Genomic DNA, 20,887 nt, shown 5'->3' with positions numbered 1-20,887 from the left:
AGAACACAGTTTTAAAATGAGATCTAACTCATCAATACTTTGCTTTCATAGACGGTGCTTTCGACGTGGTATCCGAGAGATCTTTGCCTCACCTTACGGTCACAGGGATGTTCTCCTGGGCTATCTTCGAGAAGCTTTATAGTTTTGAGCTGTGCACATAGGTCTGTGATCCATTTTGAGATTTGGGGGAGGAGGTATAAAATGGGAGATGGGGGTGGAGATCTGTTTTTTTCTGCGTGTGGATGTTCAGTTGTTCTGACATCACTCGTTAAGAAAATAGTGGCTGAGCAAATTCGCTGGCTACTGTGTTTGGCTACTCAGAGGATGGATAATGGAAATGACCGATGGGCAGGCCTCAAGAGCCCCCATGCTACCACCTGGGCACGGGCCTTGGATTTCCAGCTTCCCGTGGGCACTGGGCCATCAGCCCGGCCCTGTCAAAGACCTTGCCAGGCCTCCTGTGGTTACTGTTTAATGCCTTGGGGGAAAATGAGCTTTTTCTTAGAACCACTGAGGGTTTGAATGTTGCTGGGTTTGTAGGTGGCAGCCCCCTTCCAGTCCAAGAGCAGCCGGCCTCTTGGACTCTCTGCTGCTGAGAGGCACCTGGTAAGACGTCCAAACACGTTTCCCTGGGGCAGGAAGGGGGCGGGGCCTGGCAGAGTCATCAGAGCAGAGTCCAGAAGTGAGAGGGTAGCGCTTGTCGTAGGCCCCCGTGGGAGCAGGGAGGACAAGGCCCGGTGGTCCCACGCGCACGGCCGTGGCTTTCTCTCCACGGTGGGAGCTGACTCTGCCTGATCTCTGCGTGGCCCTGGTGCCAGCCACTCTCCTTCTGGGATCTCTATCCCGAGGAGAGAACCGAACACGTGGACCAAGCTCGGTCCCACTGCTCTGTTGAGGATGGCAGGGACCCGGGGCACCTGGGTGGCTCAGTCGGTTAAGCGACCGATTTCAGCTCAGGTCATGATCTCACGGTTCATGAGTTCAAGCCCCTCGTCGGGCTCTGTGCTGACAGCTCGGAGCCTGGAACCTGCTTCGGATTCTGTGTCTCCCTCTCTCTCTGGTCTTTCCCCGCTCATGCTCTGTCTCTCTCTCCTTCAAAAATAAATAAAAACATTTAAAACAATTTTTTTTTTACATGATAGCAGGGACCTAGCTACAGCCCAGTGTCCGAGGACCAATGAAATGAATCTGGGTGTGTTTTCCAAGTGGGATGACGTACAGCTACACGAGGGTGACACAAATGGTCGTGTTGTGGTCGGGGGAGGAAAGCGGGCCCCAGGGCAGCACGTAAGCGCGACGGAGGCATTTTCGTAAATATTCGATGTTCACGGAAGCATACGTATTTCATTCTTTACCTATACGCTTTTGGAACCAGTTCCTTCTGTAACCTGCCCTTAATCCCTGCAGCTGTAATGTCAGGTTTTATTTTAATCAGGAGTCCTGCCCTCTTCTCCTCTGGGACCTTTTCCCGGGTTCTCTGCCAAGTTGCTGGGAGCAGGGGGGAGGGATGAGCAGGACTTCAGGGAAGGAGGGGCGGGGCTCACAGGAGAAGCTTTGGGCAGGGCTGTGCAGGGCAGGGGTGTGGGGAGCCCCCAGCAGGCTGCCCGCCTCTGTCCAGGTGCCAGCAGTGGGGAGGGCTTCCATAGTCCATCCACACCCCCTGGCTCCGTACTATCACCACAGGCTCTTATCTGCAGACGGCCCCGAGGAACCGGTGGGTTTTAAATTTGCGTTAGCCATAGTACTCTTTACTAAAACAAAATGTTAGGCTGAGGGCCACTGTATAAAACAGATACACATACAATGGAGGTGCTCTGTAAAAGGAGATGGTGGCCTAGGCTCTGTCTGTTGAGGACCGCTTGTCTCCCCATACATAGACACCAAGCCCCTGCCTCTGCCATTGGTTACTGCCACAGAAGATGGAATAGGGTTTCTGGCAGAGGGGCTGGGGCAGCTGAGGCATTGAGGGAGGCACTCAAGGGGCTTGGGACAATGGCAGTTTACCACCCAGGATGGAAGTATTTAAACTTTTTAACTGACAAGTCTGCATGTTATCACAGATAGATGGATGAACGGCTGGATGGAGAAAGAGAAAGATAGAAAGGATAGAAGGATGGATGGATGGGTGGATGGGTAGATGGATGGATGGATGGTTGGATGGTGAATGGATGGATGGATGGATGGTTGGATGGTGGGTGGATGGTTGAGTGGGCGGGTGGGTGGGTGGGTGGATGGATGGTTGGGTGGTGGATGGATGCTTGGATGGGTGGATGGATGGGTGGGTGGGTGGGTGGGTGGGTGGATGGGTGAATGGGTAGATAGATGGGGGGGTAAGTGGATGGGTGGATGGATACTTGGATAGCTGGATGGATGGTTGGATGGTGGGTGGGTGGTTGAGTGGGTGCATTGGTAGGTGGATAGATGGATGGGTGGGTGGGTGGGAGGATGGATGGATGGGTGGGTGGATGGATGGGTGAATGGGTGGATGCATGGGTGGGTGGGTGGGTGGGTAGATGGATGCTTGGATGGGTGGATGGGTGGATGGTTGGATGGGTGGGTGGGTGGATGGATGGATGGATGGATGGTTGGTTGGATGGATGGGTGGCTGGGTGGATGATGGATGGATGGATGGTGGGTGGGTGGTTGAATGGGTGGGTGGATGGATGGATGGTTGGTTGGATGGATGAGTGGCTGGGTGGATAGATGGATGGTTGGATGGTGGGTGGGTGGTTGAATGGGTTCGTGGGTGGGTGGATGGATGGATGGTTGGTTGGCTGGATAGATGGGTGGCTGGGTGGATGGATGGATGGATGGTTGGATGGTGGGTGGATGGGTGGGTGGATGGATGGATGCTTGGATGGGTGGCTGAATGGATGCTTGGATGGGTGGATGGATGAATAGAAGAAAATGGATACGTGACCTACGAGCGAGGGGAATGAAAGAACAGTGGGTTGTGGGAAAGGTGGGAGAGAGTGCGGGCAGAAGGATGGAGGATGAGTGGAGATGTGGGAGGATGGGTGGGTGGAAAGGTAGAAAGATGAATGGACAAGTGGAAAGCCGGAAGGGAGGGAGGGAGGGTGGATGTGCATGGAGGTCAGGTGGGCTCCGGAGTTAAACTCATCGGTGACAGCCTGGTGTTGGCTCTGGACACCCGCAGGTAGTTTCCTGGTGCCCTACATCATCATGCTTGTTGTAGAGGGCATGCCCCTCCTGTACCTGGAGCTGGCAGTGGGCCAGCGCATGCGGCAGGGCAGCATCGGTGCCTGGAGGACCATCAGCCCCTACCTTGGTGGTGTTGGTAAGTGGGCACTCTCCTGGATCCTGGACAGCAGGGGGTGTGGGTGGGAGCCCGTTGGCTGGCAGGGCAGCCGGAGCAAGGGGCGAGCGCAAGGCCCAAGAGAGAGCCCGGGAGGGGGTGCCGCGGGATGTCGGCCGAGGGGGGCTGGATCCCTTACCCGCAGGTCAGTGAAGAAGGGGGGGCGGCACACCCTCTGGGGGGCCGATACCACACTGCCTCTCTTCTGTGAGCCTCAGCTGGCTCTTCTGTAAAAGGAAATAGCTGCCCAGCCAAGGAGCTGCAACTCAGTCTCCCAGCAGCTACCGCTCTGGGAGCTCTAACTGCTCCTTGCTAATGATTAATAATGGCTCCTTCTCGTGAGCACCTACTACGTGCCGGGTGTCAGCCTGTATGATACATGCACACGAGCTCGTGTTATCTTTGTTGCACCACCGAGGGCCCGTTAATGTCTCCAGTGCGGGGAAGCAGAGGGGCACACGGGTGGCGTGCTGGGCGCGCTGTGCATCCCGTGTCCCCTGAGTTCCTCCGAGCTGGTGCGTCCCCGGCGCCTCTCGGCGATGGTTAGTTAACCCGCCCTGCACAACCCTCACGTTCCAGGGCTGCCTGTGGGCGGGAGGAACTTTGGCCAGCCCTTGGCCACGGTCTCTTCTGCTCAGCCCTCCCGCCTCCAGCCAGGTAGGCAGGGAAGCAGAGCGGTGTTTCAGGAGCAAGGAGGGTGTATGCTTGGCGTGGCATGTAGTCTCGGAGGCAGAAGAAGTGTGTCCGCGGCCTCAGGCATCATCTCTGAACCCGAACTGCCTCCTCATCGCGAAGGGCTGTTAATTTTTAACAAGGAGGTGTGTGGTTTTACGATCTGCCCGAGTAATCAATCACAGAGGGCTTCTCAGAGGTGGCATTTGCTGCTTAAATAGGAAAGATACCGGATGTGTGTGCCAAGCAGGGGCGCTGGTGAATGTTTAACGGCCAGCTCTCGGGGTGGGGGGGGGAGGGGAGGCCTGTTTTCGGCATTCCCTGATACCTGTGGTGTAAAGACTTCCGCCACGGCCGATTTCAGACAGCCAGAGGGATGTCCCCGAGGGTGGGGGTGGGCGGAGATGCGCACGGTGGCTCTGGGTTGGCGGGGGGGGGGGGCGGGGGGGGCAGGGGGGGGCCGGTGTGGGCTCCGGGCCCCTCCACTCCAGACACCCCTCCACGTACCCCCGTCCCTGGCCACCGCAAGGCAGGGTTTGGCACAAGTGACTCGGCGTCAGGGAAGCCAAGGGGGGAGCACCTGTGACGTCTAGCATCAGGGTGGCACTTGTCAATGACAGCCTGCCTCTCATGCTAAGTTTGCTTTTTTAATGCTTTTTTATTATGTATTTTTGAGAGAGAGAGACAGAGACAGAGACAGAGGGTGAGGCGGGGAGGGAGAGAGAGGCGGACGCGGGAGTCCTCAGTTCGCGTCTGCCCCCCCCCCAGGCCTCGCCAGCATGGTGGTGTCTTTCTTCCTCTCCATGTACTACAATATCATCAACGCCTGGGCCTTCTGGTACCTCTTCCACTCCTTCCAGGTGAGCGAGCCCGTGCCAGAGCGGGCGCGGGGAGCGGGGCAGGGAGAGGAGAGCAAGGCCACGCCCCGAGGCGGGGGTGGGGCGGGGTGGGGGGGGACAGGGGTGAGGATGGGGGGGGGCGGCGGCCTCAGGGGCTGGGGGAGGCTGAGCACCCCACGCGAGCGGAGGGCTCCCGAGCCAGGCATCCACGGGACCCTGCCATTGTGTGTGTGTGCGCGCGTGTGTGCGTTTCTGGGGAGCGGGTTTCTGGCTTACGTCACGTTCTGAAAGATGTGACCTCCCCCCCCCCCTAAAGTATGAAGCACCACCAGATGCTCCAGGGGAGAATGTGTGGATGGAGAGAGCCACCAACCCAGTAAGAGCAGGAGGACTTCCCCTGCCACGCCCCTCACCCCCACTCATGCCCCCTTCCCCTCCTCCTCCCCCTTCCAGCTCTGGTCGCTTGTCCTCCCAGCCTCCTGGCTCCAGGCGGAGCCCCCACATTTCCCTGCAGACCAAAGTTCTTCTAGAACGACCGTCGGCACCCCTGTAACACAGCAGGGGCTACTCCCAAAGATGAACACTTTAAACCTGTATTTCTGACTTACGGCCATAGCTGACGCTCGTGGCAGAAAATGGGAAGGGGCCGAACATCCTAGAGAAGCGAGAACCCTAACTCCTCACTGAGAGGTGCTCTTTGTATCCAAGCCGAGAGGAGTCTTCCTTCTGCCACCCGTGCTTACAGCTCTTCCTCGGCACCTGCCTTTCACTCTCGGGGACCCCCTCCCCGCTGCCCCCGGCTTGCCTTCCAGCAGCCTCCTCCGTCTCGGACAGAAGCTCCCCGGGCAGACGCCACGCCCTTTGCCACTGAACCCGGCCTTTGCAGGACAGACGCTGTCCCCAGGGTCCAAAAGCAAGGCGGGGCCGACCAGGGACCGTGGATTAACCCCAACTTGTGGGGCCACGCTCTGGAGCACTTGGGCACAGCCGTGAGCCTTTGGCGCCCCGAGGAATGCCCGGGTGAATGACTTCAGTAGTCAGAACGTGGCATCTACACTCGGAAGATGCTACATCCACACCCCACTCTGGCCACCCGGTCAACCCTACCCGGGTCGCCCCATGGGGAAGTGCCTCGTGTGCATCCCTGACAGGAAGGGCTCTCTGCTCTGAGCTTAATTGCAGCCCCCATCTTCTCCCTGACTCCATGAAGACTGGCCACAGGCCTGCCTCTCCTCTACCTTCTGGATGGAAACAGCTCCTCTGACTCTCCCCCCCTGGTGGCCACTCCTCCTCCTCTGTGCAGAGCTATCATGTACAGTTGGGAGGGTGGTGCACTGCACAATGGAACTCCAACTGAAGAGTTGCCATATGCATTGCCCGCATTATGCCTCTGTATACTTACAGAAACAGTTTTCCAAAGGTAGGAGCAACATGTCCTGTTCTAACAAAATCAGGAATATTTGACCATCTTCCCAAGGTGAAAATAAGGTTGTCTCAAGAAATGAGACACGTTTTCCTAACTCTCAGAAGTGCAAGGACCAGCAACTCCTGAAAATCACTCGACTGTCCATTCGGTCTGTCCTTCCCAGGCCCCTGGACTTCTCCTTTAGTTCCCCCACTCTGGAGCCCTCCTCCGTGGTCACGTAATGATAGTAACTGAAGCAGTGGTCGCTCCCTCAAAGCCAGCTCAGGGCCCCGCACAGTTGCAAGCACTTTAGAGGTAATCACCCAGGAACCGTCACCACAGCCCTGCGATGTGGGGTGCCCCTCATCAGCGGAGGGGAACTGAGTAGCTGTGAGACTGGACGCCAGCAGCCTGGCCTCAGGGGCTGAAGCCTGTCCATCCCCCTACCAGGATTCCCAGCCTCCTGTCTAGGACCTTGCCCACAAGGAGCACCGGGGGCTGTTAGAAAACCAGATACAAAATGCGAGCCTGACCCACTGATTCCGAGGAGGGGAGGCTGGCTGCTGGGAAATGGTCAGTTTCGTAAGTCCTTGCACTCGCTTAAATTCCTCCCCCTGGGGGAGCTTTCAAAACTCCGAGGCCCGGGCCCCACCCAGACCGATGCAGTCAGAGTCACTGGGGGTGCAGCCTGGGCACCGTATTTTTTTTTTAAAGCCTCCCTTCTCCCCGGGATTCAGTCATGTAGCCGAGCCTGGGAACCAGGCCAGCCCAGGCCGGCTCAGCAATGGTCCAGTGGACGGACCAGTGGCCCAAGGGGCTGTGGGCTGGGTAGCTCCACCAGACTCCCAGCCCGCGAGGGACCCTCCCACCTGCCTGGGGTATGGCGCTGGTTTGCTGCCGAGCATCTCAGTTGGCTCTATGTGGCCATTCTCTCCATGAGTCTCTGTTGCCCAGCGGTATGGCCAAAGGTCTTTACACATCAGCTGGTTTCCAGGAGCGTGACAATGAGGGCTGCGAGGCCCCAGGAAGCCCGGGCTGGGAAGGGGCACTGCGTCACGTCACTGCATTCTGTCACAGGTCAGCCCAGATTCACGGGGAGGGGCCGTAAATGCCGCCTTTCCATGGAAGGAACTGCTGGGGACTGTCTTCAGAACTATTCTGGTCAAAGCTAGAAACGGACTCGAATTTCAACAGGCCAGGGGTCCACCCCCGACCCCTGCACAGGTCCCGAGCATTTTCCAGGTGGACAAAGCTGGGCTCCAGCTGCTCTTCGGTAGAGTGGCCCTGGCCCATGAGGTGACGTCTGTTTCCCCTGAAACGCACAGATGGAACCCAGTGGGCCAGGACTTGCTTCTGTCAGTGGAGAACTTTTGTCTAATGACATCTGAGCTTACGGGACCCAGAAACAAGCAAAAGTGATGGATGTGGGGCTTGGCAGAGCAGAGGTGGGACTCCTAATCCCTGTCCCCTGCCCCCTGCCCCCAGAGCCAGAATTAAATCCACTGCCTGCCCTTCCTCAGCTCCCACTTCTATCCTGTTCATCGTGCACACATCTCTAGGCTCTTTTGTTCCTAAGTGACAGACAACCCAGTTCAAACTGGCTGAAGCAGAAGAGGCTCTTACTGACTCTATCTACAAAGTCCAGGAGGGGAACTGCTTCAGGTATAGCTTGACTCAGGCTCCACTGAAGTCAGCAGTGCTGGATTCTCTCTGTCTTAGGCACACAAGGTGGCTGCAGGGAGGCTGAACCTCACCCCTGCCTGACTTCTAAACCCAGCGTCTGTCCTGGGAGAAGCAAGTCCCCACCGCCTGTTAGTGAGGGAAGGACCTGAGTCTCATTCAAGCCGGGACTTGCTAGGAATGTGTGAAAATAAGCCAAGTCCGCCCAAATGAGAACAGACTGAAGCAATTTATCCAGAGCTTGCGATCGTTGCCTTCGGCAGAGACCCCAGGGCAGGCAGAGGAATGGGGAAGGTGTGTCAGTGGGAAAAAAGGCACGGCTTCCGGTGTGCCCGGACTGGGGTAGGGGGGGCTATCTGTGCGGTGAGGGGAGCAGATCGGGCTTTCTCCGGTTGGTCTGGGGTCGGGGAGCACGTGAGTTAGGGACACTGGCTGTCACTGCCCAGGTCCTGCCCACCCCACTCCAGGCCACTCCCTGCAAGATGCTGTGGCTGGAGTCCGTGGGCTCATTGCTGCAGAGGTTGTGGGTTCTATTCTCGTAGACGGTCTGGCCGTCGTCTGTCTGGTCCAGTGTCTCGGATCCACGGCAGAGCCAGATGATCCTCAACAAACTCCTGTGGGGTTGCACGGTGCGCGAAGCCCTCTCCCCGCCTCTCTCTCCTCCCCCCAAGCCCGTCTGTGCCCCCGACCGGCCCTCCTGGTCCCTGTCTGCCTTCGGATGCTCCTGTCCTTTGGGGACCAGGCACCCTTCCCGTCAGGCCCATTCCCGTCCTTCCCCGCTCTGCCCTTCATCCCCAGCCCTCACCTGGCCGTGTGCTTGTTCTGATCCCCAAGGATCCCCTGCCGTGGTCCGTGTGCCCGCTGAACGGCAACCGCACAGGCTACGACGAGGAGTGCGAGAAGGCGACCTCGACACAGTACTTCTGGTACCGGAAGACCCTCAACATCTCGCCGTCCATCCAGGACAGCGGGGGCGTGCAGTGGGAGCAGGGGCTCTGCCTCCTCCTGGCCTGGCTGGTGGTGTACCTCTGCATCCTGCGGGGCACCGAGTCCACCGGCAAGGTGGGTCCGCACAGCGCCCCCCGCCCGGGACCTGGGCGGTGCTTGCGAGGGCGCAGAAGCCGTGCTGGGTGGGGCGGGGGGGGGGGGGGGGTGGGGAGAGGGAGGGCAGCGGCGATGTCACCGGCACGAATCCCCTGCGAGGCGACCGTGAACGTGGCCGGAGGTGCTTGAAGTTGTGGTCTTGAAGTGGGGGCGTTCCCGGTCCCTACACGGATGAGCATGTCTGTGCCAGGCAGCTGTCCCCAAAGCCACACCACCCGAGCGGCACCGAGCACCTCGACAGTGAGTCTTCCCTTCTTTAAAAGCCTTAAGTCACTGCGCATGTCCCCCAGACACCCTGGCCGCTGGCTCTCAAACTGGACGGCACATCCGGGTCACCTGGAGAGCTTCTAGAACTCTGGTATCTCAGGTCCTCCCCCAAGAGGCCCTGGAATGATCAGGGCAGGGAGGGACTTGAGCCTCGGGATGTTAAAAGCTTCCCCCGGGAGGGTTCTAATCTGCAGCTGAGTCTGAGAACCTTTGCTCTGAGCGGCTGTCAGGCCTGATTTCCAAACCTTCTCTCCTTGGTGCACCCCCAGCTTTATACTCCTTCCGGGGGCGTGGGAGGGGGCTGAGATGCTCTTGAACTCTAATCTGCCCCAGGTGGAAAGTTTCTCCTGCAGTGTTTCCAGCACCTGCCATCTTTCTCAAGCTTCGGCAGGCGCCCGGGACCCCCGGTGACACCCGCCTCATACCCATTCACTCCTAGCCGGTCCCCTGCGGGCTGGGCGTGCGCCTTGCCTCAGTCTTGCAAAAGCCCTTCGGAGTGGATTTCATTATCCCACTCACCCGAGGTGTGGAGGGGCAAAGGAGCCCGCCCCGGGGCACCAACCAGTGAGGGCAGAGCTGGGACACACCCAGCTTTGTCCCTAAGACTCCCCATCCTCTTGTCCAGTGAATCGCCTCCTGTTTGCTCTCTCCATACCTTTTGTGACTTGATCCATCCCAACTTTTCCCTTCAGAAGTTCCTAAGAGGCCACCTGCCCTCACCGTCCTGACCACCTGCGTCGCCTCCTCCAGCCCCACCGTGTTTCTCTTGAGGCAGCAGGACCAGAATGACCCATAGTATCTTAGGTACCCCGTGACGAGCCCAGTACTGTGCCTGGCGTCTTCTGTTGGTCTCCAAGACTCCGTGACGGCCAGCATCGAAGCCCCAACAGCGCCCCGTCCCATGGCCAAGCTAAAAGACTAGTGAACCTTCTCTGGAAGAACTTAGAGCCCGCAGCTACTCCCTCTGTCCCATCTCGAAGCTTGGCTAGTATTTTATGCTCATAAAAACATGGGTTTTGCAATTTGTCTCCGCCAGATGATTATGAGCATGATACAGAAGATCCGAGGGCAGTATCTGTCAACTCTTTTCCAGATCATTTATACAAGTGCCGTATGAGGTCATGCCATGCCACGAACACTTATCCCATTGCCTCTGCTCAAGCCGCACCCCGTCTCCATGACAGAGCGCCCCCACAGCTTTATTTATGGGGATTAATTCTGTTAAAAACGGTGTACCATTTCCTGGCCTCTTCTCTTGGAATCTCCTTTTCTTCCCCTCCAATGAGTTGTTGCAGCCTGGTCAGAAATGGTTTCTCCCAGTGGTGTAGGCTGGGCCACATGCCCAGCTTCCCTGATGAGGGAGGAGGGAGCCCGGAGAGCCCCTCCCCCGCCCCCCAGGACACTCGTTTACCTGAGGGGAAGGAGGGAAGTTCCAGGGACCTGCCTTCCATGTCCTCAAAGCGTCCCCCGGCTGTGGACATCGGTCACCCCTCCTCTCTTGCCCTTGATGTCCTTCAGCGCGCTGGCCGATGCCCTGGCCCTCATCTGTCTCCGCCCCATACCCGTCATCCCAGCTGGGTTGATGACTTCTCAAGTCACGATGACCTCAGTGAGGGATCAGTGGTAAAAGACACGCCCCACCTCTGCTTGCCGTCCCCTGGGGTGAGGGGGCACAGACTGTTCCTCTGGTGGCCTCGGGAGTGGCCGGGAAGGTGGCGCCAATGCCTCAGCGGGAGGGGAGGGCCCAGTGCCATCCGGGCCCATCTGGACATGGGCCCCCAGGCACATTTCGCACCGGAGGACCCACACCTTAAGCAAAAACCGCCTTCGCAAGATTCTTTTTGCGAAGTACTTCTGGGCTTTAAGTAAAGGGGCTCTGGGGCGCATACGCAGTCGATAGGGAGGAAAAGCGCCAGTTCCCGGACGGGCATCCGGGCACCGGCAGATCCCTGTTCGAAGCCGTGTAAGAGTCAGCAGGACCAGAGCGTGAGGCGGTCGCCCAAACCACCACGAACACCACCGGACTCGTGATACGTGTCGTGTCAGCAGGAACACGATTTGGTCGACCAGAAAGGCCATTCACGTCCAGCGTTCAACCCCGCGACAGCGAAGCCGCTCATAAAATATCAGCTCATCGAGTTTGTGTCATATTCCTGATAGGGACACGCTCCCCACGCCCACGTCATCACGTTTCCCTTACAAGCTCCTCTCAGGGCCAAGTTTCTCTCGGGGCTCCGTTCTGGAGAGACGTGCCTTGCTCCCAGCCCCTGGGTTTTTTGGGGGTTTCTCTTGGTTTTGTTTTTTCTTTTAAAGACAAGGTAAAGCAGGGCACCTCAGTCGGTTAAGCGTCTGACTTAGGTCGGCTTAGGTCATGATCTCCCCAGTTCGTGAGTTCGAGCCCCGGGGAGAGCTCTGTGCTGACTGTGGAGCCTGCTTGGGACTCTCTCTCTCTGTCTCTCTGTCTCTCTCTCTCTGCCCCTCCCCTCGCTCTCTCTCAAAATAAATAAATAAACTTAAAAAAAATAACATTTTTTTAATGTTAATGTGCTAGGTATATTTTTGTGGGCTGCCTCAAATCCTTTCTTTCCTGTTTTAACTTTTTATGTTTATTTGGAGAGAGAGAGAGAATGAGTGGGGGAGGAGCAGAGAGGGAGACACAGAATCCGAAGCAGGCTCCAGGCTCCGAGCTGTCAGCCCAGAGCCCGGCGCGGGGCTCCAACTCACGGACCGTGAGATCATGACCCGAGCCGAAGTCGGACGCTTAACTGACCGAACCACCCAGGCGCCCCGGCCTCAAATCCTTTCTGGAATGAGGTCCGGTTGAAGGGAGAGTGGCAGGCAGAGGTCTCCTGTTTCTCCTGAAGCAGATTGCCCGGCAGTTACGGAGGTGGGCAAATGCATCCCACGTCCCCACTTTCTCCTCCGGCCCAAACTCAAACCCAGCCCCCCTGCACTTGCCAGCTGCCAGCTGGACAGTGTGATAGTGTGGTGCTTCGTGAGGCCTTCAGGTCTGTCGCAGGGACAAGAGGGGCACTGTGGGCACCGTGTCTCCAGGACGCTGACTCTGCCCTCTGGCGCCCGCAGGTGGTGTATTTTACCGCGCTGCTGCCCTACTGTGTGCTCATCATCTACCTGGTCAGGGGCCTCACGCTCCACGGAGCCACCAACGGCCTGGCGTACATGTTCACGCCCAAGGTACGGGCTGGAGGGAAGGGGACCTTCGATCTTCCGGGATGGGTGGAAAGAGGGGAAGACCCAGGGAGGTGGGTGGGGGCAGTGTGGATTACCTACGGGCACTGGGTCACCTCCTCAGCCAGGCCGTCCCCAAGCCCTGTTCATTCTGGGACACTGAGTCTTTGGTCCGCCCGCCCTCCTCCTCCTCAGTGCCCCCCCCACCCCGAGTGACTGCTACCCCAGCCCCGCATCTGGCCTCCCGGCCCCCACTCTCACCCCACACCCTCCTGGCAGTCTACGGATTTACCACCCAGCCACCTCTCTCCCTCCCGCACACCTGCCCGCACCCCTTCCCTTACAGAGGTGAATCCACACCCCGCAGGGTTTTCTGTGATCCCTCCTTAGACCCCGCTCCCCGACGCCCCACAGCCAACGCTCATCAGTCGCCAGAGGGTGTGGGGGGGGGGGCACTATCGCCTTTGGGACAAAACAAGTTCATTTGGCAAATCTGGCGCCTGGAAACAAGATGGCTGTGGTAGCCCCCCCGCCCCCGCAAATGCCCCCCACATTCCAAATGACCCCCCACCGTCATCCCAGACCTAGAGCTCCAGCCCCAGCCCACACCGCCTCCATCTCGTGGGGGACCGGGCCCGCACAGTGCCTGGTCATGGATCAGGGGCTCCTTTTACATATCACTCCCCCTCCCTGGGCCTCCCGCCCTCTGCCGGTCGGTGGGTTACGGGGCGGGGGAGCGCCACCCGGCCGGGTCCCCCACCCCCGTCCCTGCCGGCTTTGCAGTTGGAGCAGCTCGCCAACCCCAAGGCCTGGATCAACGCGGCCACCCAGATCTTCTTCTCCCTCGGCCTGGGCTTCGGCAGCCTGATCGCCTTTGCCAGCTACAACCAGCCCTCCACCAACTGCCAGAAGCACGCCATCATCGTGTCCCTCATCAACAGCTCGACCTCCATCTTTGCCAGCGTCGTGACCTTCTCCATCTACGGCTTCAAGGCCACCTTCAACTACGAGAGCTGCTTGAACAAGTAAGCCGCCCAGGCCGCCCCGTGAGCCCCGGGGCCTCGGGTTGGGGGTGCGTCCCGCCGTCCCCCAAGCTCTGAGAGCCGCCTGGGAAGAGATGGCACAGGGAAGTCAAGGGGCGTGGGACAAAGGACGCCGGCTTTGCGGCTTCTCCACCCGGGCCCAACCCCGGGCACCCCGCCTGAGGGCTGAGGGCAGCTTCGTACGTCCAAAGCTCTTAGCACAGGGAGGCACTGAACAGCCAAACCTCGGTTTCTTCTGCCCCGTCTCCCTGACCTTGGAAGTAACCCAGAGCCCTCTGGGTGAGCCAGGGCCATTACAGAATCTCGTGTCTGCCCCCCACCCACCCCCACCCACACCCGCCTTATCCAACGTATAATAAACATCATCCAGACTAGGCTGTCCCATACGGCAGTCACTAGCCCCAAGGGGCCACCTACAGATTTAAATGTGGACTGGTTTAATTAATGTTAGTTACAAACAATCAGTTCGTTGCACTTCTGTTTAAACCGGTTTCCATTGAAATGTAAATGAATTTAAGTCGGTCTCTCAGTCACACCCGTCGCATTCAAGGCTTCAGCCGCCACATGGGACGGCACAGACGTGGAATGTTCCCATCATCGCAAAATTTCTGTCGGACAATGCGGGCCCAGAGGTTTAAGTGGCCTAGCTGTGTGGGTTGGTTTCTCATCTCTGGTCCTCTTTCAGGCTCCCTCAAAGCCATTCAAGGTCACCCCGGACTTTAAAAGGTCACCAGCCGGGGTGTCTGGGTGACTCAGGCGTCCGACTCTTGATTTCGGCTCGCGGTTTGTGGATGGAGCCCTGCGTCAGGCTCTGTGCTGACAGCGCGAGCCTGCTTGGGATTCTCTGTCTCTCTCTCTCTCTCTCCCTCTCTGCCCCTCCCCTGCTTGCTTGCTCTCTTCTTCTCAAAACTAAATAAACTTTTTAAAAACATCAAAAAATTAAAAAAAAGAAAAAAAGGTCACCAATCAACAGATTCCCTTTGTTGGAGAGACCTTGCCCAATCCGAGGGGAGGGAACCCCAGCACCCCGGCTTCCGAGAGAGGGGTTGGCGACCGCGGCCTTTCTACTCAGTGAAGGTCAACCTGGCATTCCGCTCTGCAGGGTGATTCTGCTGCTGACCAACTCCTTTGACCTTGAAGATGGCTTTCTGACAGCCAGCAACCTGGAGCAGGTGAAGGGCTACCTAGCCTCGGCCTTCCCCGGCAAATACAGCGAGGTGCTCCCACAAATTAGGAACTGCAGCTTGGAATCAGAGCTGGCCACGGTAAGGCAAGATCTCGGCCCGCTTCTCTCCTCTGAGAGAAGCCAAGGAGGATTCTCCGGTCAGCCTTTGGTGTCAGACCTGTGCGTTACCTCCCAGATGCCGCCTGTTTGATTCGGCAGCCCCTCCCCCCGGGGGGCGGGGGGGGGGGGCGAGGACCTACTGGTTCTGACCCAACGAGAGGCCTTTGTTACTAACTTTCCTCCCCCCCCAAGTCCATCCATGGGGGCCCTGTTTGAGGATCCCGGGCCTAGAGTGGTTTCTATGGCCTTCACGCCGGGATCATGCACATTCTTCTCTTAAGACGTGGCTCACGATGTCTGGTTCCTCAACCAAAGATGTCGCTAAAGAGCTTAAAGAACAACAGCTCGTCATGAGGCCCCCAATGCTACTTTTCTACGGCTCAGGAGCTTCAAAGGCCAGTCCCCACCGCACCTGCATTTGGTGGCTTGTCCACTGGCACCAACTTCCCGGGGAACGTTGGCTCTGGTTCTGGAATCCGGCTTGTATCACGTTCGCTTATCAGGTCATTTCACGGGTGGGGCCACGCTTAGTCTTTCCCGGCTCCCTGCTCACACTGGCCTGTGGCCTGACCCCCTCCTGGGCGGGTGTCACAGCCCCAGCCCTCAAGCCGCAGCCCTCAAGGCCTTGATCGGTTCCGTGGGCTTCGGTTCCTGTTCCGTGAACTCATTTCAAATTTCCTTTTTGTTTTGGACATTTGGGGGGTTTCCTGACTTACTTTTAAGCTTGGCTCAGCGTCCAAGAATTACGTGGTTATTCCTTTATTCAACCTGGGCTTTTCTTCCCCCCCATTGTGTTTGTTCTTGTTCGTCTCTCCCCCTCGTTCCACTTGATTCTCTACTGTTTGGAATGGACACAGTGTATTTCTCCTTCCTAATTTTTCCTGTGCGTATTTAACTTAACAAAATCTGAAATTCAACGATATCGTGACTTCCCACCCAAACAGAGCAAGGATTTTTAGAACGCTTTCACCTTGTCCACCTAATTTTATTTATTTTTTAATAAATAAAATACACTTTTTAAAATGTGTGTTTGAGAGACAGAGAGCAAGCAAGGGAGGGGCAGAGGGAGAGAGGGAGAGAGAGAATTCCAAGCAGCCCCTTAAAATGCCTTCCTTTAGGGGCACCTGGGTGGCTCAGTCGTTAAGCATCTGACTTTGGCTCAGGTCATGATATCACCATTCGTGGGTTCGAGCCCCATGTTAGGCTCTGTGCTGACAGTTCAGAGCCTGGAGCCTTCTTCGGATTTGGCGTCTCCCTCCCTCTCTGCCCCTCCCCGCTCATGCTCGCTCTCTCTGTCTCTCTGTCAAAATACATAAACTTTTTTTTTTTTGCTTTTAATTTTAATCTCAGTATAATTAACATACAGTGTTATATTAGTTCCAGGTGTACAGCTCTTTTCTCTTGACACATTGAAGATCTTTGCCTTGTGATTCTGGCTTCCATCGCTGCTCTTCGAAAGTCCTTCTTCAAAGGACCCGGCTTCACTCCGATTTCTCTGTCATCTTCTCTTGGACTCTGGCCTTTGCAATCCAAGCGTGGATGCATTTTTATTTATCCAGCGTGGGCTTGGGTGACGTTGGGCTTCCTGGATCCACGGACCCGTGTATCTTACCAGTTCTGGAACATTCATACCGATGTCCTCGTAACCATCGCCTTGACTTCCGCCTGTCTTCCCCGTTCGGAATTCCAGCTGGACCTTCTCATCCCACCCTGCAAGGCCACTCTTTGATGTTTTCCCACCTTCTTATCTTTTTTTTTTTTCTTCATTATGGATTCCTCCCTGGGATATATTTCCAAGTCCACTAATTTTCTCCTCAGGTGCAAGCAGTCCTTAGCTGTCAGTGGGGTCTTTTCATCCAGTATGTTTTTAGATGCTATTTACTCTCAGATTTGCTTTTCATTCCAATGGTTTCTTGTCATACATTTATCTTGGTCATTATATCTTGTTTCTTTAAAAATGTCATGCATAGGGGCGCCCGGGTGGGTCAGTCCGTTGAGCGCCCAACTCTTGATTTCGGCTCAGGTCACGATCTCAAGATTTGTGGGACGGGGCCCTAGGGCGCTGTTAGGGCACTAACAGCGTGGAGCCTGCTGGGGATTCTCTCGTGCTCCTTGTCTCTCTGCCCCTTCCCTGCTCTTTCTCTGTCTCTCTCCGAGAAAAATACGTCATACATCGCTGATCCACTGGTGGCCTTGGACAGGAGAGTGGAAGGCAGTCTGTCCTCAAGGGGAGGAATGTTTGATCACTGTTGAGAATGTGTTGGCTCACAGTAATGATAGAAAGCCAACCTGAGTAATTTCGTTACCGTTTGTAAATTCCCTATGAGCCATCACCCCCTCTCGTCTGCACCCAGCACTGGCGAATCCCACTGTGCTCACTGGTTTGCCATGGAGCTGACCTATGTTCTGAATCTGCCCCCCAGCGTCTGCCATTCTTGGGGAAGGGTGTTCTAAACCTTAGTCCCGCTGACTCTTTACTTATGGTGGCTTGTCTTCTCGTGGGTTTACAGATCCGTTTGCAAGCTAGCCGCTTGATCATCTCTGGTGGTCCTGCGGGTCTAAATTGGGGGAGCTGTCCCCCAGAGAGGGTTTGCTTCTGCTGCCGGTAGCCAGGGGGCACCCCCCAGCTCATGACCTCTTTTGACCCCTTCTGGGGTTTGTCTTTAAGCAGGGAGCTCTGGGTTCTGTCTCCACAGTTCAGTATCCCCACAACGGTGTTGTCGCGGCAGGGATCTGGCCACGGGACAACTGCCCTCCGGGTTGCCTGCTGGCCAGGCCAGCACCCCACCTTACGGGCTCCTCTTGCTCTGGCACCCCCCTCCCACCTCAGCTCCCAGCCACTGAGGCCTCGGAGCACCTAGTCAGTCATGATACCGGGAGCAGAAATTATCTTTGTTGTATTTCATCCTGAACAGATGTGCTCCTCGCGCTTTGCAAATACGGACCCAGTGCTCCTCGCGCTTTGCAAATACGGACTCCCGACGACTCACGTTTCTATCCGACCCAGCTAAGCCCGAGGGGCTGGTCTGCAGACGGAAAACCCAGCCTCAGCATGTGGCTTCTCGTGGCCAGTCCCCAGGGCCCCCCAGGATGCTTAGCACTGGGCGTGCTCAAGGAGTCGTAAGTCCGCTGGGGTGTCTAACTGGTGTCTTCTCACACGGGCAGGCGGTCCAGGGCACCGGCCTGTCCTTCATCGTCTACACCGAGGCCATTAAGAACATGGCGGCATCCCAGCTGTGGTCGGTCCTCTATTTCTTCATGTTGTTGATGCTGGGCATCGGGAGCATGCTGGGGAACACGGCGGCCATCCTCACGCCCCTGACAGACAGCAAGGTCATCTCCAGCCACCTGCCCAAGGAGGCCATCTCCGGTGAGTGGGCCAATCCACGGAGGACATGGGGGTCGGGAGGGCGGGGCGTGGGGTGCGAGCAGACGGACAAGCTGCCGCGGGGACCGTGTGCTGGTGGAGGTGGCGACCTCCTAGTGGTCCTGCCGTGGCTCTCACCGCCTCTCGGGCAGTCGGGACCTGGCACGTGTGCGTCTCGCCCGCGCATCTGGTTCTCCCTCACGAGGCAGCGCAGTGGCCGCCCCAGCGCCGGGAAAGGCCGGACTCACCGACCTGGCGCTCAGAACTCTCCAGGCCAGGAGAGAACCTGCTTCTGCCTTTGTTCCCACTGCCGTGTTAACAGAACGTGTGCATTTCTTAAACACAAACTCAATCATTTTCACACGTTCCCGCTCAAGTAACCACCGCCTAGGTAGAGACAGAGCATTTCCAGCCCCCGCCCCTGCCCCGAGAGCCCCTTCCCACCCCTTCCCGTCAGTACGTGTCCACCCCCCCCTCCCCCCTACCGCCTAGGCCCCCACCCTACCCACCATGGCGCCATCCCACCGCATCCGGGACATCCCCTCTCCCAGCCCAAATCCAATCCAGCTCCCACCCCATCGCCTTAAAGCCCTGACCGCCTGGGCCGAGCTGCCCACCCTTCGTCGGAACCTTCTAGCACTTAGCATCTCCCCTTGCACCTAGTCTCTGTAGCAGCACCCTGTGTGCCGTTAGCTCCCGGCCAACACGTAGCCCCTTCTCCTTGTGTGTCCCCTCAAGATGGCACTGGGGTTTGGTGAGTGACGGCACATGGTATGATGGCGGGACGGGCAGGTGGGAGGTGGGAACTTGCGAGTCGGGTACTTTGTGGAGTGCCCGAGGGAGTCAGCCAAAGGAGACCGGGACAAGGGCCCGGGTTCTGGAGGCAGAAGGGCCAGTGTCTGAGCCCAGACTCCGTCGCTGACCTGCTATGGGATGTTGGGAAATTTACTCCGTATCTCTGAGCCCTTGGCTTCCCCATCTGTAAAGGGGGCTCCTGAGGCTTTTGGATCCAATGCCTGACAGGTGCCTGGGGTGCACGTAGTGGGAGCTGGGTAAACATTCCCGTCTGCCCCTCCTCTCCCTCCTCCCTCTTCCCGCCACACAGGAGTCCTCGGGATGCCCTGCAGGGCAAACCCTCTGCCCCGACTCACCTCCCAGGAGCTCAGGGGCTGAGTTGGGATAAACAGAATCACCAGACCCACAGGCTGGGTGCCCCCCCCCCCCCCCCCGCCCCCAGATAGCCGTGCCCACAACTTTCTTTCCCCCTCGAGTTTGAGGGCCCCCCTGCAGGACAGCGCCGAGAATTAACATCAGTGACGTCTGGCACACATTCCCCGGGACACCTTTGCTGTCCCCCACCCCTCCCGGAACACACACTCCCGTGGCAAACACGCAGAGAGGCCGGTCCCCGGCAGAGTCCCCTCGGGGTCGGCGGCTCTGCGGCCATACAGGAAACTGGATGAGCGGGGGGGGGGCGTGGCAGGCAGGTGAGCGTTCGGTCTCGTGGCCCCAGGTCTGGTGTGCCTCGTCAACTGCGTCATCGGCTTGGTGTTCACCATGGAGGCCGGCAACTACTGGTTCGACATATTCAACGACTACGCTGCCACGCTGCCCCTGCTGCTCATAGTCCTGGTGGAGATCGTCGCCGTGTGTTACGTGTTCGGGCTGAGGCGGTGAGGAGGCCCCGCCCCCAACACCTACAGGGGGTGGGGATGCCCCGAAGGCCACGCCCCACCGGGAAAGCAGCCCCTTCCCACGTGCGCTTGGCCTTCCCCTTTCCACTCGGCATCGCTTTTCCCTCTGCCCTCATCTCTCAGCTCATTCTCGGCCTCGTTCGACCTGCCGCCAACACCTCCTCTCCCCATTTCCCGTGGTTTTACTTTTTATTATAGGACGTTCGCCTGTTGATCGTGCCGGGCCCCGGCGGCTTAGTGGGGCAGGGATCCGTTACCTCCAGGCACCACATACTCTGACCCTCGGTGAACATCAGTATTTTTCGGGCACGCTGACCAAAGTCCAGTTGATAACTTAAAACCAAAAAAACGTGGCCGATTCAGGATGTCAGGCTCTCGATCCCGGAGCACAGCCGGGCACTGGAATGTTGTAGATCCCCCCCTGGGTGACGGGCTGTGCCACTGGGCTGAGGCCACTGGTTTAGACAGACTTGCTCCTCCGCGTGGGCCCAGGGGGGAGCCTCACCGTACATGCGGGACCTCGGGCCCACCCAGGCCCGGTGAGTCAGATCCTACACGTTCACACGGGAGGGGTCCACATGAGCATTTGGGAAGCACTGCTCAGATATGAGCCGATCAGACAGGTGAGCCAAGTTGTGCCCCCCCATCCTCAGTCTTTTCCCACCCTCCACGTTGGTTTGGAGGGGGGTGGGGGTAGGGAGCAGCACCAGCCATGACATTCTAGAAACCAGACCCCTTTGAGCCACGTTTCCCACTGTGTCTGTCCCCAGAAGCACTGGGGTCCCGTGCCATGCTGAGGGACGTCCATGATCAAATAACTTGCAAGACATAAGTTAAACAGAGTCAGAATTTCTTTCCTCTAGGACTTCCTGGAGCCATGAAGACGATTGGGAATCTCAAAGAGGGGGTATAAATGGTAGCCTTGCCAAAACCGTTTTGGTCAAGGAAGCCTTTTTTCAGCCTACCTCCCATTTGCTATCTACTGGGGACATTCGAGCTAGAGTGACCCACTCTACTTTCCCAGGA

General features: G+C 57.6%; 1 protein-coding gene across 1 annotated transcript in view; it reads left to right on the top strand.

Moving 5' to 3' along the window:
- SLC6A20 (solute carrier family 6 member 20) overlaps positions 1–20,887 on the top strand; it is a 39,716-nt gene that overhangs the window by 12,634 nt on the left and 6,195 nt on the right. The window contains exons 2-9 of the mRNA XM_078443156.2: positions 3,158–3,298; positions 4,757–4,848; positions 8,747–8,974; positions 12,368–12,478; positions 13,256–13,497; positions 14,618–14,780; positions 17,966–18,170; positions 19,681–19,840. Of these exons, the coding sequence (XP_078299282.1) occupies positions 3,158–3,298; positions 4,757–4,848; positions 8,747–8,974; positions 12,368–12,478; positions 13,256–13,497; positions 14,618–14,780; positions 17,966–18,170; positions 19,681–19,840 (1,342 nt within the window). The remainder of the gene's footprint in view (positions 1–3,157; positions 3,299–4,756; positions 4,849–8,746; positions 8,975–12,367; positions 12,479–13,255; positions 13,498–14,617; positions 14,781–17,965; positions 18,171–19,680; positions 19,841–20,887) is intronic.

Source organism: Panthera onca, chromosome A2 (genome assembly GCF_046562875.1).
Source record: "Panthera onca isolate mPanOnc1 chromosome A2, mPanOnc1 haplotype 2, whole genome shotgun sequence".
In the NCBI taxonomy this organism is placed as follows: Eukaryota; Metazoa; Chordata; class Mammalia; order Carnivora; family Felidae; genus Panthera; species Panthera onca.
The sequence above is the reverse complement of the archived record's forward strand: the minus strand, read 5'-3'. Positions and strand labels throughout refer to the sequence as shown.